General features: G+C 34.5%; 1 protein-coding gene across 1 annotated transcript in view; it reads right to left on the reverse strand.

Annotated features, from left to right (window-relative positions):
- DNAH8 (dynein axonemal heavy chain 8) overlaps positions 1-24,432 on the reverse strand; it is a 131,023-nt gene that overhangs the window by 80,929 nt on the left and 25,662 nt on the right. The window contains exons 20-39 of the mRNA XM_070949873.1: positions 24,079-24,185; positions 23,221-23,320; positions 22,068-22,251; positions 20,022-20,218; positions 18,816-18,942; positions 17,667-17,902; positions 17,464-17,568; positions 16,936-17,049; positions 15,573-15,635; positions 13,440-13,540; positions 11,517-11,654; positions 10,842-11,082; positions 8,382-8,581; positions 5,010-5,163; positions 4,722-4,885; positions 3,830-3,932; positions 3,491-3,595; positions 2,221-2,382; positions 1,105-1,329; positions 129-301 (exon numbers count right to left, since the gene is read on the reverse strand). Coding sequence (XP_070805974.1) covers positions 129-301; positions 1,105-1,329; positions 2,221-2,382; positions 3,491-3,595; positions 3,830-3,932; positions 4,722-4,885; positions 5,010-5,163; positions 8,382-8,581; positions 10,842-11,082; positions 11,517-11,654; positions 13,440-13,540; positions 15,573-15,635; positions 16,936-17,049; positions 17,464-17,568; positions 17,667-17,902; positions 18,816-18,942; positions 20,022-20,218; positions 22,068-22,251; positions 23,221-23,320; positions 24,079-24,185 — 2,999 coding nt within the window. The remainder of the gene's footprint in view (positions 1-128; positions 302-1,104; positions 1,330-2,220; positions 2,383-3,490; positions 3,596-3,829; positions 3,933-4,721; positions 4,886-5,009; positions 5,164-8,381; positions 8,582-10,841; positions 11,083-11,516; positions 11,655-13,439; positions 13,541-15,572; positions 15,636-16,935; positions 17,050-17,463; positions 17,569-17,666; positions 17,903-18,815; positions 18,943-20,021; positions 20,219-22,067; positions 22,252-23,220; positions 23,321-24,078; positions 24,186-24,432) is intronic.

Genomic DNA, 24,432 nt, shown 5'->3' on the forward strand with positions numbered 1-24,432 from the left:
GTGGTAAAGTATAGAATTTAATGCAGTCCCTTCTTTAAATTAGTTAGAAGTTGCAGGGAGAAAATAGTGTGCTCCAGTTGGCAACACTAAGACTCCATCAGACTTAAATATAAATAAATTATTCACACCTGTCTGTTAAAGGGGTAATGACGAGACGATCTGTGCATCCCAGAAATTCATTTTGATAAACAAAATCAACATCAGTAATAGACACCAATGTCTGATCAAGATCTTCCTTGAAATAGAATCTGCACTGCTTTAACCATTCAAAATCAGTCACTGATTTTATATGCATTTTAACCTTCAAAAGAGAAAAGGAGCCTGAATTATATAACTGCACAGAAACATTAGTTGCATGATGAATTTCAGGGATGGAACGATAAAATATTTGTTTAGTTAGTGCCCCTGCCAACTTACTCTCCAATTAATATTATCCCAAATTAATGTTTGGATTTACTTGCTTTGTTATTTTGTTCTCTTTCTCACTTTTAAGTAGGAATGTTGCGGAACATTTGATATGCCCATTCTCCAGTTTTTCTTCTGAAGATGAGACCTCACTTACAGAAGTCCATCACTGAATTGCTTGCCAATTGCTACTAGACATTTCTGCAGAATTTCAGCTTAAATATGCAAATTCATTAATTTTGTCTTTAAATATTCAGAACTAGAATTGTGTGTGTGGTGCAGATGGTGATGACCATCGCTGGAGGGTACAATTTCCCCACTCAATCCCCAGTGCTCAATCCCATCCTGATGCCCTGCACAGTTTCACGATTATAGAGCCCTGGTAGTGGAGTAGTTAAAGTACAGTATTGCAGGCAAACTCTGCCCACAGTCTGGAGTTTGAACCCAATGGCCTCAATATTGACTCAGCTTTCCATCCTTCTGAGGTCACTAAAATGAGGACCTAGATTTTTGGGGGCTATATGCTGACATTATAAGCCGCCCAGAGATTTCTGTAAATCACTATAGCAATACCAATAGTACTTAGGCTTATATACCACTTAAGTGTTATTGCTATACCCACGAACAGTACCAGCGTAACATAATTTGAACAATTTTATATGTACATTAACATCTCAAGCATTAATATTTCCATATTACCAGGTCATCAAAGATATCACGCTGATGCACATGAATGGTGATAAGAGTTTCAAATTTCACTCGGTCAAACTTGGAAAGGTCATGAGTAGTTTGGCTAATAAGAGTATTTAGAATATCCAGAAATTTCTGATTGGTCACTGACATAATTTTCCGATCATCTTTTGCATTCGTTAATGCTTCTTCTGAATCATGGGTCCATAGCATCTGAATTCCCAGCAATCCCACCTATAATTTAAACAAATTATAAAATGTGTACAGGAATATTTATAGTTCATTTCAATGAATGATAAATACTTCAACAACTTCCCATTTTAAATTCTAATTTAGGGTGATCAATTTGAACAGCTAATAAATTGGGCTTCATTATAGACTTTGCCTTTTATGCAGGGTGAACAATCAGAACGTCTTCAAAGATACTCAGAACAAAACCTGAACCTTCTTTTGCTTTATTGCCACAGAGATAACGAATAAGGAGCACTCTAAGGGAAAGGGCTTAGGAAGCAAGTGGGAAGCTTAATAAAGAGCTTCTGTGAGGTGGTTTCCATCTTTCATCAATGTAGGCAACATATGGTGAATAAACTCTAATTGGTTCTTATTTTATCTCCTCTGGATGTGAGGATAACCTAAAGAAAGAACTGTTGAGACATTTAGTGATTTCATCTTGTCTGAGAACCTCTGAAATTATGGGGACATGTGGGAACCTCCCATTTCTAAAACTGATGACTTGTATATATAATTAAAGCAGCCACCATGTCACATTGCATGATTACTGCACATAAGTATTTTTGTCTCTTCTTTCATCCCTTTTATCTTTTTTTCCCAAATTGTCACTGTTGCATATTCACTTTATACAAATCTAAAACAAGCTACTGTCTAAATCAATCAATAAAAGAGAGTCCAAATTTGCTCAATTAGCATTAAGCAGTTGTAATGTTCACACAAAAACAAATAGATCTGTACGCTTTAATTACTTGCTACATTTATTGTCACAAAAGGCAAAGTTACAGTTCACAAAATAATGTAAATTTTTCCAAGCTTTTTATTGATTATTGGCATACAAATTCAGCCTCTTTGCATGCTTGTGTTTGAACGCCAACTGTTTTTCAAATTTCTCACCTGTGCTGGAAAATGATATAGGAAATTTAGCAGTTGATAGCCTGGATCGCTAATCTGATAAAATGCAGCCCGAATTACACAATGTAATGAAGACTGTTGCATTTTCAATAGGTCCAGTAGCCAAAGCTCTACGGGTCCTTTTGCATTTACTGGGGTGTCCAACTGAAATAATATGTAACACATAACACATATGTAATACTACCTATATGACTTAGCATTATGTGCATATCAGATCATAACACATTCAACAAATATGGTTATTTTTATTCAACAAAATATAGTATTAAAAAATTCTGACCTGCTATTGAGTATGTATGCCACCACAGAGAAATATTAAGTACATAAAAGAAATTGAAAGCAAGAAGACTGCTTTTTTTAATGACTATAAATTTCAATCTATTTGATTCTTTTCTGTTCTGATACTCTCCAGATGTCTTGCACTACGATTACCAGAATTCTTAGGGAACATTGTGAAAAATATAGAGTATACACGTCTGGAGGATATCACATTGAGGTGGATTTGCTTATTTCTTTCAAATAGCAGGAACGTCACAAGTCAATATAATTTATTGAAAAACTGCTATAGTTTTAAACATTAGATATGTATGTTGTCTAACAATGTCAGAGAATACTATCTTCTGCTCTTAGTTATGGATTACTAAAACAAGGTTATCTCAAAGCTTAATATTTATTAAAACAGTGTTTCTTAAAGTGAGGGCTCTGCAAAATCAAAGTTATCTGCTATCCTATGTTGAAAAATAATACAATATTAAATTGTGAATTGTGGTATATTCAGCAATGAATGGATTAATTTAATTTTTAATACAGTAAACACAGATAAATATATCGTTCAAAGCTCTTTTGGGGTCCACCATAATTTTTAAAAGTTGAAGGGGTTTTGAAAGAAAATGTTTAAGAAACATTCCATTAAAGAACATGTTATAAAATTAATTAACATACAACAAATAACATAATAGAAACTATGAATACCACAGTTCTACTTCATACCATCTGAATGACAGTCATTAAAAGATAGTTAAATAACTTTAAAACATTAAATTCCACATTTTCAATAAAATTTAAATCATGCTTTGGCAAATTTGTGGTGGAAAGGAGATTATTTATAGCTAAGATAATTTAATAAGATTTTTTTTTTATATTGGTTTGTGCCAAGCAACATGAGTTTCTTTTTAATTCAGGAGAATTTTGGAGTATAAAATAACTATTTTTAAAATTAAAATTATACTAATTTAACAATGTAAAATGTTACAGGAATTTTTTCTCCTTCTCTTGATACAACTGTCATAATGCGATCATAATCCTTTGGGTGAAATTCCACTTCATTTATATTGTCGGATAAACCAGGGAGATGTGGCTAAAAGAAAAATAAGACCAATTACAACAATATAATTATCATTTAAATTAGCCATTCTTATAAATAAGATCACATGTTAGAGGAAAAAAATATAGAACTGAAGAATCGTAATATAAGTAGTTTGTTCTGATAACTATTCTGACATAATTCAATATTCATTGAGGAATTATAATATGATAAATAATTATCCATCCATATATATAAGTACAAATCTACATAACACTTGTAACCTACCTGAATAGTGTGAGAATCACTAGCCTGTCCAAGTATCTCCAGAAGGGCAGGATCAGAAATAAAAAAGAATCTAGGAAACAGCAATCTTTTTTTTTCCAAATACCTTTAGTAAGAAAAGAAGAATATTTCAGAAAAACAATCATTCTCCTCTTTTATGAATGTGTTTTATCAGCCAAGACTGATAAATGTACATACAAATATTTTGAGCTTTCAGCTGAATTTTTCAACTGTGTGAAGCTGCCACTGAACTCCAAGAGCCAATGTTCTTCTTGTTTTCCCTATTCAAATTTCTTTATTGCATTTTTCCTGTAATCCTCATGTCACTTTCTTTTTTCAATTGGATGTAATACAATTGGATGTCTGCTTCATTTTGCTTCAGCATCTTCAAACACAATTTGCACCAGAAAATCAAACACAACTTAAAAATGAAGTGCAAATGAGGGGAACCCTGAGTTTGGTGCTATAAATCTAGTGCTATTTTATTCTTTTTGCTCCCTTTAAATATTACCAGTGAATTGAATATGCAAAACTTTTACTTCCAAGAGATAAATGTAACAATGCTATTTTATTTTGCAACTACTTTTAATTACTTTTTGAACATTTAAAAAAATGAAAAGAAATATCCAAGATTAGAGAAATTACATCCACAAATCTAAATCCATAAATTTACAATTAGCTATGCATACTACATATTAATCTAAAATGTTAAAATTCTCTCTTTAAATAACAATATTCTTAAAAATTCTCTTCTAAAAATGTAATCCAGAATGTTGCTAGAATAAGAGGCAGATTAATAAAATAAAAATGCAGTGTTAAATTACGGTAATAAAACATTACTTTATCTCAAGCCACCTTTTTTGCAGCGTTGAAAAAGTTATTAGTAATTTTTTACCCTGTAAGTGACTTCTGGCATACTTCCAATTGTTCATGTAAATGGGGTAAAAGTTGTCCCATAGTTTCATCTCCAACACAACAGCTAACTACATTGGGATTTTCATGTGCTCGCTGCATTATCTTTATCCATGATTTATCAATGTTTTGAAAACGTTTTGCTTCCTAAATAGAATAAATCAATATACACTTGAATGAGACTCAGAGGTCATTCTTAAGTCCAGGCTAGATACATTTACACTTAAATATTTGCACATTTCAGCAGTAGCTGATTTACCTACTGATTTACCTGTGGTAACTGCTTGGCGATATCCCCACCTACAAAAACAGCTTCAAGGTATACCCAGAGGTTTTGTACAATCAACCATTCTTCAATTATATCACTGGAGGTGCTGAGTTTGAACACCCAGTTTTGAATATCTTTTTTAAATGGTGCATTGTATCTAAAAAGAGGAGGCAAAGAATAATTTCAGGATTTATGTTTCTCAATTAATAATTGTTTTAGCCTCTGACAGTAAGGGAGAAATATGAAATCTGCACAAAAGAGAACAAGAGAAAAGGGCAGCGCATTCTTAATAATACATAAACAAATAATTGGCCCTAAAGCTAACAGTATTAATGATAAAATCCCATCTATCAGTGGTGAAATGTAAAATTTGTTACTACCAGTTCTGTGGGCATGGCTTGGTGTGGGGGAGGGGGTAATGTGACTGGTTGGGCGTAGCCAACTTTTTTTTTTTACTTTTAAAAACATTTTTCCTACCACCTTAAGAGACGATCAGGCACCTCAGCTGGGATTGCCAGAGACTTTTAAAGGATTTTTTTTTTCTACAACCTCTTCGGCCGAAGAAGTTGCAGAAAAAAGTGCTTTTAGAAGCCTCTGACGATCCCAGCTGAGCCACGCGATCATCAGAGGCTTTTTTTTTTTACTTTTAAAAGCGTTTTTTCGGCTGAACAGGTTGTAGAAAAAATGCTTTTAAATGAAAAAAAAAGTCTCTGATGATCACGTGACTCAGCTGGGCATGGGGAGGGGCAGGGATTTTTGCTACCGGTTCTCCGAACCACCCGCTGCCATCGCTACCAGATCGGGTGATCTGGTCCGAACCGGGAGCATTTCATGCCTGCCATCTATGGAGATTCTCAGTCATCCAGGTCATGGTTGTACCAAAGGTGGGGTTTTTTTTTTCTGAAGATGAAAAGCGAAATGTCTTCAAGGAAAAACAAAGTCCAGTTGCCTTTTGAAAAAGCACCTTTGTGGTGATGAAATCCCATGATAAGCAATTTGTCCATTGCTTATAATATAGAATGGAAAGTAGAATGCTCCAGAAAGCACAGCTTCATTCATTTGGTTGAAAATATCTAGCTGATGTGAACTTCTTCTGTCTTCACATATGTAGAGCTGTTGCCAAAATGGAAGGGAGAAAATGGTATTGGAAGCAGACCAATTGTATTGTATAACAGAGGAAGCAGTGATTGTTTCCTCAGACAGCTATGCAGCAGTAGGCAACTCTGAAATCCAAAGACATCATCACCCTGGCAAATGAAGGACAAACTGTTCTTTACAGTTACTGTGTAGATTTTATGTGTTATAAAGTTGTTCATTTCACACAGACCAAATGGGCTGAATGCCATGACCCTTTTTTTCCCAGCACTGTAAAATAATGTGAGTAAAAGCTATGGCAATCTTTCCTTTGTGTTAGGCATGCATTTGAGAGTTCCCATGTAGATTGCGAATTTAATCTCTGCTATAAGGAACAATCAGATGATTAAAACTTAATAGAAGCAAAAAAACCAAAACCTATGCCATCATAGTCAAAACCAAGGAACAATAGTTAGAACACTTGGTGATCAGTTTTCATCGTTTCATGGCAATGAAAGACTTTCTGGAACAATCCTTTGGTTATGGCAGGGATCTTTCCACAAAATGCTTCTGTTAATACAATTCAACTAAAGAACTCTGAAGTACACAAATACAAAACTATTTTAGTATAAAACTATTACTATGATGCATAATGTCAAATAACTTCTGCTCTATAATAGTCATAGACAGAATGGGAGAAATAAAATAACTTCTGCTCTATAATAGTCATAGCTAGAATGGGAGAAATAAATGAAACTTGGGGGTTGCCAGGCCTTTAATAGTCAGAAATGCTATTATCCAAGGAATACAGCTTCATATTCCATCTTCTGTTACTTTTCATCTAACCAAAGTACTGAAGTTTGCAGATGATACATCAGCCATTGGTCTCATTTGAGATGGTGATGAATCTGCATACAGACCAGAGGTTACTGTGTTCCACTAACAACTCCAAATGAAAAGCTGTCAACATCTCTTTCCTTAGAAAACTGCTATCCTTAGCATTAGTGTTTGGCCATGACTCCGAGTAGACCTAACCTAACCCTAGATTCATTTTCATTCGAATGGGATTTTCCCATGTATTTTACTGTGATCAACAAATAACTCTGAATGAAAAGCTGTCAATGTCACATTCCTTAGAAAACTAATAATAATCTATCCCTAGCATTAAGTTTTTGGCCATGACTTCAAGTAGACTTAACCTAACCCTAACCCTAGATTCATTTTCATTGGAATTGGGGTTTTCCCATGTATTTTACTGTTGTCCACAAACAACTCCGAACGAAAAGATGTCAATGTTTAATAAACCTCTAAGAATCTATCCATAGCATTAGTTTTTGGGCATGTCTCCAAGTAAACCTAATCCAAACCCTAACCCTATTCCTTGATTCATTTCCTTTGGCAATGGGATTTTCCCATGTATTTTACTGTTGTCCACAATGAACTCCAAACAATGTCTCTTTCCTTAGAAAACCGCTAAAAATCTATTCATAGAATTAGTTTTTGGGCATGACTCCAAGTAGACCTAACCCTAACTGTAGATTTATTTTCATTAGCAATGGCGTTTTCCACTGTATTTTACTGATATCCACAAACAAATCCGAACGAAAATATGTCAATGTTGGTTTCTTTAATAAGCCTTTAGGAATTTATCCATAGCATTAATTTTGGCCATGTCTCCAAATAAACCTAACCCTGATCTTAACCTTAGATGCAAAGATAATATGATAATATTATCTATAATGTTTCTTATTATATAAAAATAATATTCTTTTCCATTCCATTCTAATCACCTCCTCCATACATATTTTCACCACCTTGATTGCATGCTGTCTTTTATATCTCTCATCGGAGAAACTGGGAAAAGTTGCAGAGTTGCATTGCCAGCTCAACTATATCACAGAGTTATAAAGGGGTATATTTGCAATATAGCTCTGATACAGTATCAACACTAATTAAAAAGTACAAATTTGCCTGAATGCAAGGGCTGTTTTGTTAGATGTTATCCTTTACACCGGAGGGGTTATAAAACCTCATGCAGTAACACACTCTGACAGTGTCTTTGTTAGATTGGAGAGGCACGTGCCTTTGGTAACTTTGCAGTAATTTCTGTCAGTTTTGATGGCACCTGAGCATCTGTTTGCAAAGATGCAAGATTAAATCCAGCCTCCCTTTCCTCATTTTCTAAACGAATAATCAGTATGGCTAATGTCGACTGTGCCAGCCTTCCTATCTTGGAAACAAGAGGCAGTTCTTCAATAATGAAAACATATCAGTAGAAATGATTAAAATTTTCATGATTACCTGTTACTCAGCAGAGAACCCAGGACCATTAAGCTGTCCTCCATCATTGTGATAATTTCAGAAGATTCGGTTCCCTTGAGAAGGAGTTCTCCTCGTCCTTTGAATGCTGAAAAGCTCAAGACCTGATATGCCCAGCTTTCCACTACTTGCGCCAGCTTAGCTTCAATATCCTTCTCTTTAATAGCAGATATACAGATGTCCTGTCCCGAAAAGATATACCCTTAAACTATGCAAAACATGAGTGCATATATCTTTAAAGCAAGGTATAAACACATGGCAAAAAAACTAAACCTTCTTTCATGGAAAAATGTCATGCTGTGACAGAAGAAGCACCATCTTTAACTGGAGAAAAATATGAATTAACTAAAGAGGTATCCCTAAGAAAATAATCACTTGCTTATATAGGCCAAAGAAAACACCAAAAAGCACTTGGGGATGGGGGAGAAGCTAACATTCCATATTCACTCCATTTCTCTGCTTGACACCTGGTAACTCCAGGTCAATAAAAACAAGAAAAGCCAATAAAAAGAAGGATGCTGAAGCCATAAATTGAGTTTGTACACTTCAGACAATCTGATCTCTAGAAAGTGAAGGTCAATTGTAAAAAAATACTACACAGACATTCCTGAGGTGAAGAGGATCATTTTACCTATATCACTATATAGAGTTACTCTGAGAATGAAATGTGTAGTACCTAAATTTGACAAATAAATAATAAACTATCTCAGGAATGTATAAGATCCTTGACATATGGGTAGTTTACAATTGAGGAGTAAAAGTGGTGATATCTTCATGTTAATGTTAAGAAAAATACTTTACTAAACTTTACTATACCTGTAGAATAATTTAAGAAAACATACTGTGCATTAACATTTCAAGTCTAATCTCAAGGCGAATTTCATGATATACCTCAGAAACTCTTAACTATGTCTAGTAAAGTATTAATTGACTGCTTAATGAAACCAAAACCTATGCATAGAAGAGAATCATTCAAATGTGGTGTTTTTAATGACAAATATGACAATTTCTAAATACTTATTTTTAATATATCAATTTAAAGAATATTTACATGCTGTCTATTAGTCCCACAAAGTGATTTACAGTAGGAACAATGTTAATTGTGATATACCTCTTATACTTTGAGCAATCAGACTTTGGTTGATGGGACTGGATGTCATGTTGTCTGTTATGTATTTTCTATCAAACTATTTTGTTTTTACTTTTTGTGCCTTTGAATCATTGTTGACCCCTGGCAACTACCTGGCCTAGTTGGTGTAGTTTTCTTAGCAAGATTTCATTAGTGATTGCCATTGCCTGCTTCCTAGGGCTGAGAGAGAGAGAGAGAGTGGTTCAAAGTCAGCCAGTTGGTTTTGTGCCTAAGGCAAGACTAAAATTCACCTCTCCTAGGTTCTAGTCTGGTGCCTTAGCTACTACAACAAACTGGCTGTCCTATCAAGTATTAGGGGATTTGAGACATTTTATTATTTATCAAACTGAAGTACCACTCATCCCACTAAGTAATTTTGACTTATCAATAGCCTTTGAGTTGAAAATATCGTTATAAACAAATGTAACAATGTTTAAAAAAGTAGAAATGATGAGCATATAACATGGAAATCTGCACAAAACATGCATGTAGAAAAACTTGACATGTTGATATAGTTAAGTTCTTAGGAGAACTTAAAGCATTAACATTACACCTTAAATTATGGGCTTCATTGAGGCAGGAGGTGAGTTTCAAGAAAATCCTGCTCAACATTTTTGCCTTCATTTTTTGCCTTTTTTGTTGTACTAACAATAGTGACAGTTTTACTTCCTGTTGTTATTGAAGTCTTTTTTGCATTAAGCTCAATCATTTGGATATTATAATAATGTAAGATACAATATCAACAGTTCCAGAGACTCACAGCAAAAGTGCAAAAAAACAAGACCATTCTATCTGACAGTCCCATTCATTCTATCAGTACAGGAAAATATTATGCTTAAAAAATATGTCATTGTATGAGTTCACATGTTTTTGGTAGGACAAATCAATCACTGGGTTCAAATATTAAAATATATAATGTATAAGGACACTTATAAATGTTTAAATAGAAAAAATCTCCATTATAACTTATTTCCTATTAGGATAATGCACAAGTATATTATGTATTATCCTACTCCTCCTATACACACTCAGAAATTTTTGAGTTGTGTGTGTGTGTGTGTGTGTGTGTGTGTTTCTGTGTGTGTCACTGTGTGTGTCTCTGTCTCTCTCTGTCTCTCTCTCTCTCTCTCTCTGTATTTATTTATAAATTTTGTTTGCTGCCCATCTTATATCCAATAACTCTGAGCAGCTTACAACATAAAAATGCTGAAAAATATTAAAATCACCCATTGTAAAAAAAAACCCAGCAGATAAAAGCATTAACAGTATGTTTCCTGATGTGAAATATAAAATGCAGCAATAGGAAAGGCTACCTCAATATCATCCTTATGCTTGAGAAGTGGTGCTTCCATGATATTCCGAAGGCAAAAGGAATCAGATTCCACATCAAATGGGTGCCCAGTTGTTTCAGAAATCCGGTTCCAGTGTCTAAGTTTCATAGCCTTGTTGGTCATCATTTCCAGCAGTGGACAAGACTCACTGAAATCATCTATTCGTTTTTTAAGATCTAAATATGCTTGCCAGTCTTTAAGCCCTTTAGGTAGCTTACGGCATCTTTCATTGGAAAAAAAAGTAATAAAAATACTATTCTAAAAGAAAAAAGGAAGAATGAAGAGAAAAGCGGGGCAACTATCTGAACAAAAATGAAATCCCGTATGAAATAATCTAAAAGCACTCCTTAAAAATTACAGCTTTGTGCATTGCCTCTTAAAGGAGGGCAGATTTAGCCTACACAAATGTATACAGCAACAACAGCTGTCACTATCTCAGTGACTGCATGCTACTCTTCCTTTTCAAATAGGCAATTTCCCTCAATTTGAACTATATGTTGCTTTATTTAGAGAACCTCAGAAGGGATTCCATGAGTGGTTCCAATGTTAGCCTTTGACATGAATAAATCTATTATGGGATAGGATATAGAATTATCAGAAAATAGTGTTAAAGTTAAAGAAGTTGAGTACAGATGTTTATATAGGAAGCAATCTCACCTGTTTTGAAACTCCAAAAGTTCAGCATTGATTTTTTCAATATCAACATCTCCCCAAAGAATTTCATAATAGCCACTTATATTGTTCATCACGGTATCATACAAACCATATAATTTCTGAAGCAAACTCAACTCTTTCCTGTAGGAGAAAAAGGGACAAGATTAATTATAGTAAAATTATTACGATAGCATTCTTTCTGCTTATACCACAATGTGATTAGAAAAGTATAGGCAATTCGGAAATTGTAATCTTAGGAAGTGTGGCATAAAAGTCTAAATAATAAATCATTACTGATTCAAATTCAAGATTTTGTAGATGTGCTTAACAAAATTTCTGGAGACATTTCATAGCATAGAGAGATTTTGAGAGGGGTTAGGTTGAGACATGCTAAAACCCTATTAGAGCATCATGGCTGAATAAGGATCTGAACTGAGGTTTAGCCAATGCCCTGAGATAAAACTAAAATCTTCCCTTTTATGACCTTGTAATCCCTATTATTTTATACTTTTATAATGATTGTTCTTAATATACTTTTCTGGTTTGTTTGTTTGTTTGTTATACACTGCCCAGAGACACTCCTTGTGAGATAGGAGGCCATATAAATTTGATAAGTAAATTGTTCTTGATTTCCCCAAAACACAATAAGTTATTCTAGCTGGCATTCATATCAACTACATCTGAGGTCACAAACCTGGATAACTCAGACTACATGCTACTGAGATTCTAGTGGAAGGGAGGGAGGGAGGGAGGGAGGGAGGGAGAATATGCTATATATCAAAGAGAAGCATAGGGAAAGATAAACGTTTTTTTAAAAAAACCCTCACTTCACAGAATTTAAACCTATCTCAATCTTTCAATTTGACTTTATTTCTAGCATTTTGGATGGAATTCCAGTTAAGCAATAGTTCTCTATAGCCTATTTTTACTATTCCAAAAAAAGGGAATGTTGGAAAAAATTGAGTAAAAAAGCTTTAGACTCTTGCTGTCCATCCTATTATGAGAGGTTATGCCTATGCACATGGAGCTAGTGTGATGGACTAAAATGACGTGGCAGTTTCCCAGGAAGGAGGAAGATGAGACAAGAGGCAGCACAGCTCAGAGCTGAAGGAGAAAGAGGAAGAGGTAGCCACTCCCTAGAATCTGCAAAGGTTTATCCAATAGGGTAAGAGTAGTAAGGACAAGATTCTGTCCATTGTATATAAGCATATAAAGAACTCCAACTGGATTGTTCTACATTGTTCTTGGTCAAGTCTGACATCTATCTGTCCATTATCAAAAAAACTGTATGAAAACTAACCAGAATGGGATGAAACTTCTGGAAAAGAAGGCAATAAAAGAAAGACACTGCTTGAAATTTGGTTGGATGCAACCAATGACTGTAAGGAAAAATTTCAGAAAAAATATTGGAGAAGAAGTTGGATAGGTGCTCAGAATTTTACCAACTGGTCTTCTCTTACGTTCCCCTTCATGCACATTAATCATGTAACCTAGTTCAGGGTTTCTCAACTTCAATAACCTTAAGATGTATGGCCTGAGGAATTGAGGTCCACACATTTTAAATTTGCTGAGGTTGAAAAATATTGACCTAGGGAAGCATCACTGCTAAGAGGTTACATACTATGCTTTGCATGCTTTTCCTACTTAGTTATCAATGTATCCCTTAACACTTGTTTTCTCTTATCACAGATATTCATCAGGGTTTTTTTTATTCTGCTGCCATATTTATTCTTACCACAAAGTTGGTTCCTTAATCCTCCTTACTGATTTTTTTTCATCAACTTTATGATTCTATTTTGTTTTGTTACAGTTTGGGACAAGCACAGTTTTGAAAACTATATTGGGGCTCCAGTATAAACTACACTATAGTAGCTACAATTTTGTGCAAATGTCTTTTTAACTAGTCCAGCAGTTTTCCACAATCACCTGATTTTATGCAAAACTTCATAGTCTGTGACAGGCAATCCAAATAGCTGTTCACCAGATGAATATGTAATAAACTTCCTCCAGAGCTCATCAAAGTTGGCCTAATAAATAAAAGAATACATAGGAATTAAGAGTTTAGATCATTCACAAATATTTTTTTCTTTTTGGGGGTTAATATTTTGATACTTAAATGTCAGTGGTGCGCAGAACCAAATGAAAAATAGATGGGGCTACTCACACACTCTTATACACATCTACATATTGCCTTATGCAAATGTATATGCAAGCAAATAAGGCATAAGCTCAATTCCTGTTGACTACATGGACACAGACATGACATTTACTTGGCAGTGTTCCTTAAGTGATTTATTACTGCCTTCTCCAAGCAGGTTTTTATGTTCCAATCTAGTCTAGGGAATTCCCTAGTGATTTTCCACCAACTTCTAAGACCTGATACCCCAGGGTGGAATCTCCAGCTAGTGTGTGTGTGTGTGTGTGTGTGTGTGTGTGTGTGTGTGTGTGAAGAGGCTGGTGAGCTTAGACTCTGTGCACAGTAGGAAGTGTTACCAACCTCACACACACACACACACACACACACACACAAATAAACAAACAAACAAAATCCCTGAAATCCTTATCTAGCTGTTCCCAAGACAATGCAGTGAGTCTGGTGAGATTCTTGTACATAAGTTAGCAACAATAAAGAAGCAACTCTGATCAGTTCACAATGCCATTCTGGTTACTTGTGCCTGTTCTTGGGAACAGCCAGATAAAGACTTCAGGAATTGGGGGGGGGGGGGTTAGGTCTGCATCACTTCCTGCCCTGTAGGAAGCTTGTCAGACTCTTCACTCCTTCCCCCCATTCTAGCTGGACATTCCATGACACCTCTTTACTTTGTGAGAATAGATAGGATTGACTAGTCCTGCCACCATATGCATATTCACATCCATTATTCACATCCATTATTCACATCCATACCTACTTATCACCAGTAATTCTCACATGTAGCATACCCAGTGGTGGGATTCAGCCAGTTAGCACCACTTCGGGAGAACCGGTTGTTAATTTTCTGAGCAGTTTGGCAAACTGGCTGTTGGAAGAAATCATTAGGGCAGAGAACCAGTTGTTAAATTACTTGAATCCCACCACTGAGCACACCTTCAATATACCAATTCAGCCACACTCCAACTCCCTCCAATTCTGTCCATCTTCCACTGAGCAGCTACAAGAATGGGACTTGAAAAAGAGTTTCCCATGTAACATGTGAGATTGCATTAATCTCATCAGATATTACACGGTGCATTTAAGACTGAAAAAATGTATAAACAGAATCTGGGTAGCCATCTGTCAGGAATACTCTAGTAAGGATTGGACTTGTTGATCTTTACAATCCATTGTAAGACTTTAATTATATAATATTGCAAACTAGCCTATGCTGTAGTATTTGGTGAATGAGAATAAGAAGGATGAAACATTGTATATATACCTGAATACATGTATACATAAAAAGAGAAAACAGCATACTCTATACCCTTTATGAAATTATACCCTAAACCTCTATATCTATTTCGTTATCTTGTTGTTCAGTCGAAGATCTTATACTTCACAAAGTTAAATAGCTATGCAAGATTCAGGCTAGCCCAATGGCTCTCCAAATACCACGTAAAAGATGAGCTGCAAAATTATTACAATAGAAAATAAAGTATCAAGAAATATGACTGAATAATAGACAATGGAATAAATGGAAAATAAAATATTCCATTATTCCATTCCATTCCATTATTGTTTAACAATAATTCTACTCATGTATTAACTGTCAGATTTGTTGCAATATTTTTATTAAATGGAGATATATCTATTTGGTTTGTAACTGCTCAAATGGAACAAATCAGACACAAAAAAATCAACTAACCTTATTGTAATTTCAGAATACACAATACAAAATATTCTCAAGGTTCTCAATTCAGCTGCACAAAATGTTATCTTTTATTTAAAAAGTGCATTAATAATTTTTATAGCTTCCAAGATAAAACAGAGTTTTCAAAAGCAACATTCAATAGAATATAAATTGAAATAATTTCCTTTTGAGAGAACTAATAGGTATCTTGCTACTCAATTTAATAACATTTTACCTGAAATATCTGTAATCTGTTGCTAGCTTCTTGAGGTGGTGTATTTGGAACCATTGGTCCTTCCTAAAATACACAAAATGTATCAAAACTAGTTATCTGATAAGATTAAATCCTATGTTCTGTTCTCACATTCTTTCAACAGAGACATCATACAATTACTAGGGTGTGAAAATTTAATATTATAGGACATCATGCTTTATATTATTTGTGTAGTTGTTACAACTGTGTGGCACTTTGGATTTAATTCTTCAAAGCAATTATGTGATCTGGAGAAAAGCTGTAGCTACTTTAAAGAATGTTTGACAGAAATGGTACATGTTGTACAGTATATCATGTTCTAAAGTACAGTTTGAGAACTAAATTTGAAGTAGTACTTCAAAGCTCTATTTATTTATTTATTATTTTATTAGTCATATTTCTATGCCGCCCACTCTCCGAGGACTCTGGGCGGTTTACACCAAAGACAGTATACTAAATAGCATACTGCCCCCAACAATCTGGGTCCTCATTTTACCCACCTAGGAAGGATGGAAGGCTGAGTCAACCTTGAGCCGGTGAGATTTGATCTGCTGATTTGCTGAACTAGCAGTCAGCTGAAGTAGCTGCAGTACTGCACTCTAACCACTGCGCCACCTCGACGCTCTATTAGGTATAATTATTTTCCTTACATATTTATTCCATGTTTATGAAACAGCAATATCAAAAGCTTTTCTTTTTTAATTGGATTACTTCATTCATGTCAGTTTTTAATCCAGCCAACACTGACACCACAAGTTTTGCAAGACAGTGATTCAAGGATAAACATTGATAAACTATCTTTATTTATTGCAAAAACTAGGAATGCTAGTGGCTATGAATAAATCTAAAAATTGCAAAGACTGACATCCAATCCATATTTATAGTGGAAGCAAAAGCAATTTTGCGGTATCTTCCTTCCACCCATGCTACCTATTAAGAACTAAGATCTTCCCACTCTGGACTGGGAAGAACAGATGTCTCTTGTCCTTTGTTATGGTAATGAATATTCTGATTTACAGCTCTCTATAGTTGATCTTAACAGCTTTGGTCCTCAAAATTTCTTTTAAGCCCAGAAATATTTAACGTTTACATTTTTAATGAATCTTTTTATATTGCTGCTTGTTATTTCAGTTAGGTCACAGTAAGTTGTTGGAATTATTAATAACTCAGTAAATTATTATTGTTGGATTAAGTTTTCTTCAATCTATAGGGTTGAGTCCTAGCCTTTAAAGTAATTAGATTTCAAGCATTAATAATTTAGTATTTTAAATCTCTAAATCTCAATATTTTTTGGTTAAAACAACCAGCTGTAGTTTCTTCACAACCCCCATTTAAATCAAGTTACCGTCTCATATGCTACTTCATAACTTGACACATCTTCACGGAAAACCTCAACTGCCTCCAGAAGCTGGCCCTTAAACTTGGGCTGGACTTGAATTAGTTCATCCTGAACACTAGCCTGAAATAGAAATAAATATCTGTAATAAGAATGCAAAATAGTTATTATTATAGTTTTATATATGTGTCCCCAAATCTATAGAATTGTGGGAACAGAAATGATCCAGTATATACCGATTGGCAGGATTTGAGGAAAATAAGGGATTTGGGAATGAAAAAAAAAAAGTTTAAACTGAAAATCTTGGAGGATTATATAAATGGAATGAAACCCTGAGGCTATGAAGTTAAGATATAGATTTGGGCAAATCTATGATGGCTATTATATACATTCCTGAAGGAATAAAGAATCTTGGAATTTTGTAGAGATCCATATACCAGGACTATTGCTATTATAGAACAATTTCATTTACTTCGTATATTGTGAATTTATATTCATAAACTATTGTTATATAATAGGCTATTTTAATATACTTACTGCTTTGCTTTGAAGCTTATTAAAAGAGTATCGTAACGTATCAACACCTTCTGATTCTTCCTTTGTTACTTCAACTTCAAATCTATATAAAATTGTGTAGGCCTCCTAAAACAAAATCAGTATCACGCAATTTACACTTTTGAGCACCCTTGTTTTTTTAAAAAAACTTGTTTCAATTATATTCTTGCTTTTAAGAAACTTACCTCAATGGGCCCCATTATCATATCCATTTCTATTTCTTTATCACGTATATTAGACAGAGCTTCCATAGCAAAACGGACATCATCCAAATCTCGAATTGGTCGAGATAATTTTTTCAGATACTCCGTTATAAAACTTATCATGTCTTGCATTTTTTTCTTGTATTCTTCATTTAAATAGCGACAGAGCAACATTTTCCATGCTTTTGCTTCAATTGAAAGAGCTAATTTCATCGGCCCTGTTGAAAAATTGTCATACTGCATATTGCCAAGCTATTGATGTGTGAATGCCTCATTCTTAAATGAATTGTTCAAACTGCTCTAAAATAGAAGTGTACTGTCAGAAAATTTACAACATAACATCTGGGACTGAAATAGTTGTGTCACTAGTTTTGCATGCATAAAGAGCTTTGGTTTTCTATTGTTTGAACATCAAATCCCTGAAATATTTTTGCCCCAAAAGACTAAATGTTAGTTGAAAATCCTAAGTTTTCAAATTCAAAAGATTTTAAAATATACAGTTAAGTCTCTGTGCTCAATTGTTACATTCTCAGTAGTGGTTTGTCAAACTTGAAAGAGCAAGCTAAGTCCATAGGCTCCTCCCTCTAATTGTTTGGAATAGCAGATATACATTCTGCACAATCATAAGTTAGTTGTCATGATGCACAAAGATTTAGAGAGAGATTGGGAATTATACATGCAAAACTGATCCCCTTTCTAGGATGACTGGAATTCATGGAAGATAATTTCTGTATAGTGTTTTAAAGACCATTTATGCCACATTTTAATCTTTTTCTTTGCGATATTTATCATATTTATTGCTATTTTTGATATTTTTATTGATTTCATTTTTAAAAAAGAGATTTGTCAGGAAAACTATTGCTGGTCAGATTAAAAGTATAATTTTTATATTTTAGTCAATTTCTATTAACATCGCTGTGCCCAACTTTTCATTAATTATTGTCTTTTCTCTTTTTTTAAATTATAAATTGGACAGATTTATATTGATACAGCTATTCACATAAAATCAACAAATGTATATTATTTAAAGATATATACTATTGCACCTTTTTTGTTAATTTTATCTATGCAAATATTTCTGTCTTCTAATTGTTAGATGCTTTTCCAAATATTGCAGCCTCCATTTCATACCTGTATTGAGTTCAATGGGGCCAACAGAAACTGTTGGTTTTAGATCTTCTATTTCCTGTTCAAAGGTAGCATAATGAAGAATTTCTGATCGGATCTCAGTCAGAGATGGGTTATTGGCCAAAAATTGCTGTGAGGAATTGCAACCATTAATATTTTTTATTTAATTCGGATTAATTTAGGTACCATATCATTTCAATTCTGGTCCATTCTACTAGGTCACATACTTTGAATTGCTATAGTAGGTAAACCATAAATAATAGATTTGCTTGTGGCTGTGGATATATTCCTATCCTCTTCTCCATTGTCTTCCTTGTGACAATGTCTCCCACTAACTACCCATCCCCAGAATATCCAGGAACTTCTTTTTGGCTGATGAAGACCTGATCTCTTGCTCTGTACTATAATGCAGTGCAGCCCTACATCAGTTGGCAAAGCTGGTTCTTTGACTTTGTTAGGGATTCTGAATGTTACAAAGGGATTCTGACTGTATCAGAATACCTTAAGAGGGTTGATGCCAGCCCCCATCTCAGAATCCTTATGAGACCAGATGAAACAGTATTATTATTACTCAATGACTGATTGTCTTTCTCATTAGTTGCATCAAAAATGTTCTACTCTTTCCTTCTTCCCCAGTAGATGCTATATGTGCATTGGATGTCAAAGAAATGACAAATCTGGCTTTCAAAAAGATGGAAAAACAACACCGGGAGAGGTATATCCTTAATGAATGACTGAATAAATTATGTCAATTTGTTGAGAACTGATTCTAAGTAGGCCTCAAACATTTGTAATTCCTTTAGTGTAACAGACCATTACCGTGGGGCCACATGAGCCGTGGTGGCGCAGTGGTTAGAATTCAGGTTCTGCAGGCTACTTCTGCTGCCTACCGGCTGCCTGCAATTTGGCAGTTCGAAGCTCACCAGGCTCAAGGTTGACTCAGCCTTCCATCCTTCCCTGGTCGGAAGAATGAGGACCCAGATTGTTGGGGGCAATATGCTGACTCTGTAAACCACTTAGAGAGGGCTGTAAAGCACTGTGAAGCAGTATATAAGTCTAAGTGCTATTGCTATTATTGGATAGCAAGCTCACTACTAAGGCTGAAAATGCTGATTTGCAACTGCTTTGCATTTTCCTTATGTTATAACTATGTTATTTATCTTTCACAGAACTTTCAAATCATAGCAAAGATTCCAAAGTGGGCGTTACCTGAACTTTAGCATCCCTATCTTCTGTCCACAGGGCTTTATACTTTTGAAAGTCTTGCAATGCTTCACTTGCAGCTTTCCTTACAGAGTTTACTGCTGAGGACAGAAGCAGAACTAATTTGGATATATCCTTATGTTCTGCCACACCAGGATAAAAATTTCTCAGCTTTCTAGCAGGAAATTGCTCCTCCAGTGTTTCTGAAAAAAATTTAACGTACCGCATAAAAATTTCACATTCCTTATCTATATATAGATATAGATGTAGACATAGATATATATTTTAAAAATCAGCAATTATGTTAATTATGTATATCTTCAAAAAAGTTTATATTTTCTTGACTACAATAGAATTTATTTATTTGTAGTATGGTACATTCACATCACATTTTGATAAAAAACCCACAAAAGTAAAAATATAAAATATAAACATATAAACATATACAGTACTGTGTTTCCCTGAAAATAAGATCCTGTCTTATATTTTTTTGAAGCCTGAAATAAGTATTTGGCCTTATTCCCATGCGCTCAAAAGCCCGATTGGTCTTATTATCAGGAGATGTCTTATTTTGGAGGAAACGGGGTATTTGTTTTACATAATTTTAGCTTCATTGGTCACAGTCAGGAAATCAGCAAAATACTGCAGTAGAAGAATTTCTTTAATTGGCTTGATGAGATTCCTTTATTCATACCTATATCCTGTCTACTAACTAACATTTATCACAAAACTGTAAAAGAAGTTTCCATAGTTGAAAATGTCTAGTACAATGTTCCATTTTTTTTTAAATGGGAAGAATTACAATGGTTGGTGAGTGCTAGGAAGCTGAACCTATCACGGTTCACTTATTTTTAAACAATATTTACTGAATACTAAGCTGCTTCTCTGGTTAGGACTATTTAAACTGAAAGACAGGGATAGTGATACACACACACACACACACACACACACACACACACACACACACACACTGTCCTTAATTTTTAAAATAAAAACACCAGTCTAAAAAGGGTTTTAATTATTTAAAACGATTATTCGTAGTGTTATATTTGTATAAAGCCATAAGGCATATGTTAATACAGTAATATTATGTTAGAGTACCATAATGTTTTTCATTAAAAAAAACTATTTTAGTTTTTAAATAAAATATTAATCAGAAAAGTGTTTCAGTACTAATGAAACATTCTTAAAAATGCACATAAAGAAAAGCATTTTTTTTATTAAATAGGAGATGGAGACTCCTTCCTCTCCATGTTCAAGACAAGGTACTCCCAATGTAGAGCTAATACTGAAATTTCAATAGCAACAATATCCACACACATATTTTATTTATTATTACATTTATTTACTACCTGTCTAACAGTTGTAGGAAACTCCAAGCAGTTAATATAGTCCCTTTTTAAAGGCACCAAGGTAATGGCCCTCAACACTTCTTGGCTCTGGAGTTATAGATAAACATTCAAATTGTTCTATCATAGCAGCTATATCATACTCACTACTTCTCTAACCTAGTGGTGTTCAAATGTGTTGGACAAACTCCTACAATTCTGAACCTATGAGAACTTATGAGAGAAATAATTTAAAATAACTAGGTAGTAGCTAATTTCTATTATGCTTTCATAGTTTATTGTAATAGAGATAAAATGCAGTTCGACTCTATATGGTGGCGCAGTGGTTAGAGTGCAGTACTGCAGGCTACTTCTGCTGACTGACTGCAATTTGGCAGTTCAAATTTCACCAGGTTCAACGTTGACTCAGCCTTCCATACTTCCAAGGTGGGTAAAATGAGGACCCAAATTGTTGGGATCGATATGCTGACTCTGTAAACTGCTTAGAGAGGGCTGTAAAGCACTGTAAAGTGGTATATAAGTCTAATATAGCTATTGTTATATACCTATTAAAGAAAGCAAACCCCATTTAGTATATAGGGATTTACATCTCAACAAGCATGCTTAGAATTCCAATGTGATTCTCTTCTGGGTAATTAAAATAAGACTAAAATTTTAGAAGCAATGTTTTTAAAGGAGGAAAAAAGAGAAACAGTGATCTTACTTTCTTCTTTTTTTTGTAGTTTCCCTAATATGCTAGGTGATGCAGGAACATTGCTTTCCCCCTGGTTGTTGGATTTCAACAAGTGATGCTGGCCCCAGTGAGCCACACCACGGCTTACATCCAAGGTCAACTGAATCATACGGTTGAGGGCTTGCTGGATATCATCCAAACTGGGCACCATCACCTGAAAATAATGGTGGATAAAGGTGGAAAAGCTATTTTTCAAGGAACACATATGGTGGATTGGTTATCACCATCAGTCACCAGCTCACTGGTACAAAATTATGTATTTCAATGCAGTATGTGTAAACTATGAAATATTAGAGCTGCACATTCAAATGAAGTGGCAGGTTTTCTTCTATCAAACGGAACATAAAAGCTGCAATTTTTCCAGGTTTCAGAGAAAGAACGAAAATCTTAAGTGTGCTAGGATCAATCACACTAGTAACATGCAGGGTTTGAGCTAGTGAGCAGATTTTTGCAGATGAGAGCTGATGGCGCAAAGTTTCTCTCTACATCTGCCCTTCCTCTTGCAGAAATAGAGACTGCACTGGAATGGAATGGAACTTCTATTATAGCTTCCTCCTTGTGATCCAGAATTTCCAACATTACTAGATGATGCAATAATATGAAATGCTTCACTTACTCTAATAGACAGCCTTTAATTTTATTCTAATCTTACTCTAATATACATGTCATACAATTTTAATTCTAGAAATTAGGAACCGAATGTCATCCATTTCTTTGCAGTTCAGTTGTGCCTGGGGCTTTTGCTACATTTGTATTTCAATGAACAAGAGCTGAAAACAAATCCTGAAAGCACCTTAAAGCAAATTTGTATGAACTTTCATGGACAAAATCTTCTTTCACAGCATGCATGAAATTGATATTTCTATTTGATATTTGTGTATTTAGCACTACATTCTATTTAAATATATTTTATTCTTTTAATTCATTTTTGTTACCAGATCAGCTTTCCAACCTTCTGATATCTTCCTGAATATTCCACATCCGTCTGTGTATTGTCTATTGCATCATCCAAGCTTTTATTAAACATGTTGAGTAGCACTGCGTGTGTGACATAGTCAGAAGAAATTCACAGATTATTTATTACTCTGTGATTGCAAAAATCACATATAACAAAACCACTTACCACATGAGGAATGGCTAAATGCACTTCAGCTTTCAGAAAAGTAACAACATCTTCAGGTTTAACTGTTGTCTGAGGTAAATAAGGCAGCCGTCCAAAGTTGCTGGAGCTGAACAAGAAATGAAGATTAAATCATTTATTATATTAAACACAAGCATTCAGGGAGAAAGGGCTATCATGGGCTCCTCAGAGGAATCTCTTAGGTCATAGTGACAGTCACAATTCCCAGGGCTAAGATAGGCCATTGATTAAAACTTATTTTATGTTTAATAAATAACTAACAACAATTTGTTTAATAACAAATAACATTTCTATACCCCTATGTCGAGCACTATGTTTTCTGTGCACATATTAGTTTTATAAAGATGAAATATTTTGAATTAAGATTAACTTCTGGTAGCTACATGGACCATCCAAGGAAGGATCCATTTCACTTGCACGAATCCATGCAGCTTAAATGTTCACATATTGCATTAACCAGTCTATTAAATAAGTCATAACTGACTTTTCGCCATCTACTAAGCCATAGAAAGGAGATTCTTTATCATAATCAGCATACACAGTCAAAAATCCTTGTTTTTTAATGGAAGTAATGGTGATAACCTCCTGGATTAAGAATTCTGAATATATTTACTGAATACCTTTACCCTTATGGCTAAAAAGCAAATGATCAAGGAATGGCAGGTGAAGAAGAAAATTCAGGGATTTGTTTATTTCGTGGTATTGAAAACTTTATTAGTTGTTTAGGAAGCATTCAGCTGGAATTTTCTCATTTGTTCTTTTCTGCTGGTAGAAACAAAACTGCCAAGTGTATCAGGGCAGGTGAGGAAAAAAAAACAAATTTTCACTTATATCACTTACCTTGAAACAAATACTCTTCTTTTAAGAGCATCTAAGGATAATCGTGTAGTTTTCTGCAGGCTATCCAGCAACTGATGGCTAAAATATGCAACTACCTCTTTGCATTCCTGCAGTTAAAAGCAGCAGTTTAGATTTGTTTCAACTACATATCTGTTCAAAACCATTCAGCAATTTAAGTCCTCTGACATAGCCTGTGAAGGTTACTGATACTGATCTTCCTGTTGAAAACAACATTCCTATTTTTAGCTAAATGGGCCACAAGAAAATCTCATGTAAGGCAAATGAGATCTCCTTCAGAGCTCACCAAACTGACAGGCTGGTTTTAATAATGGAATGAAAGCACAGCTAGGTACT

Source organism: Pituophis catenifer, unplaced genomic scaffold (genome assembly GCF_029215685.1).
Source record: "Pituophis catenifer annectens isolate HBS135680 unplaced genomic scaffold, rPitCat1.0.hap2 SCAF_1, whole genome shotgun sequence".
NCBI classification, from domain to species: domain Eukaryota; kingdom Metazoa; phylum Chordata; class Lepidosauria; order Squamata; family Colubridae; genus Pituophis; species Pituophis catenifer.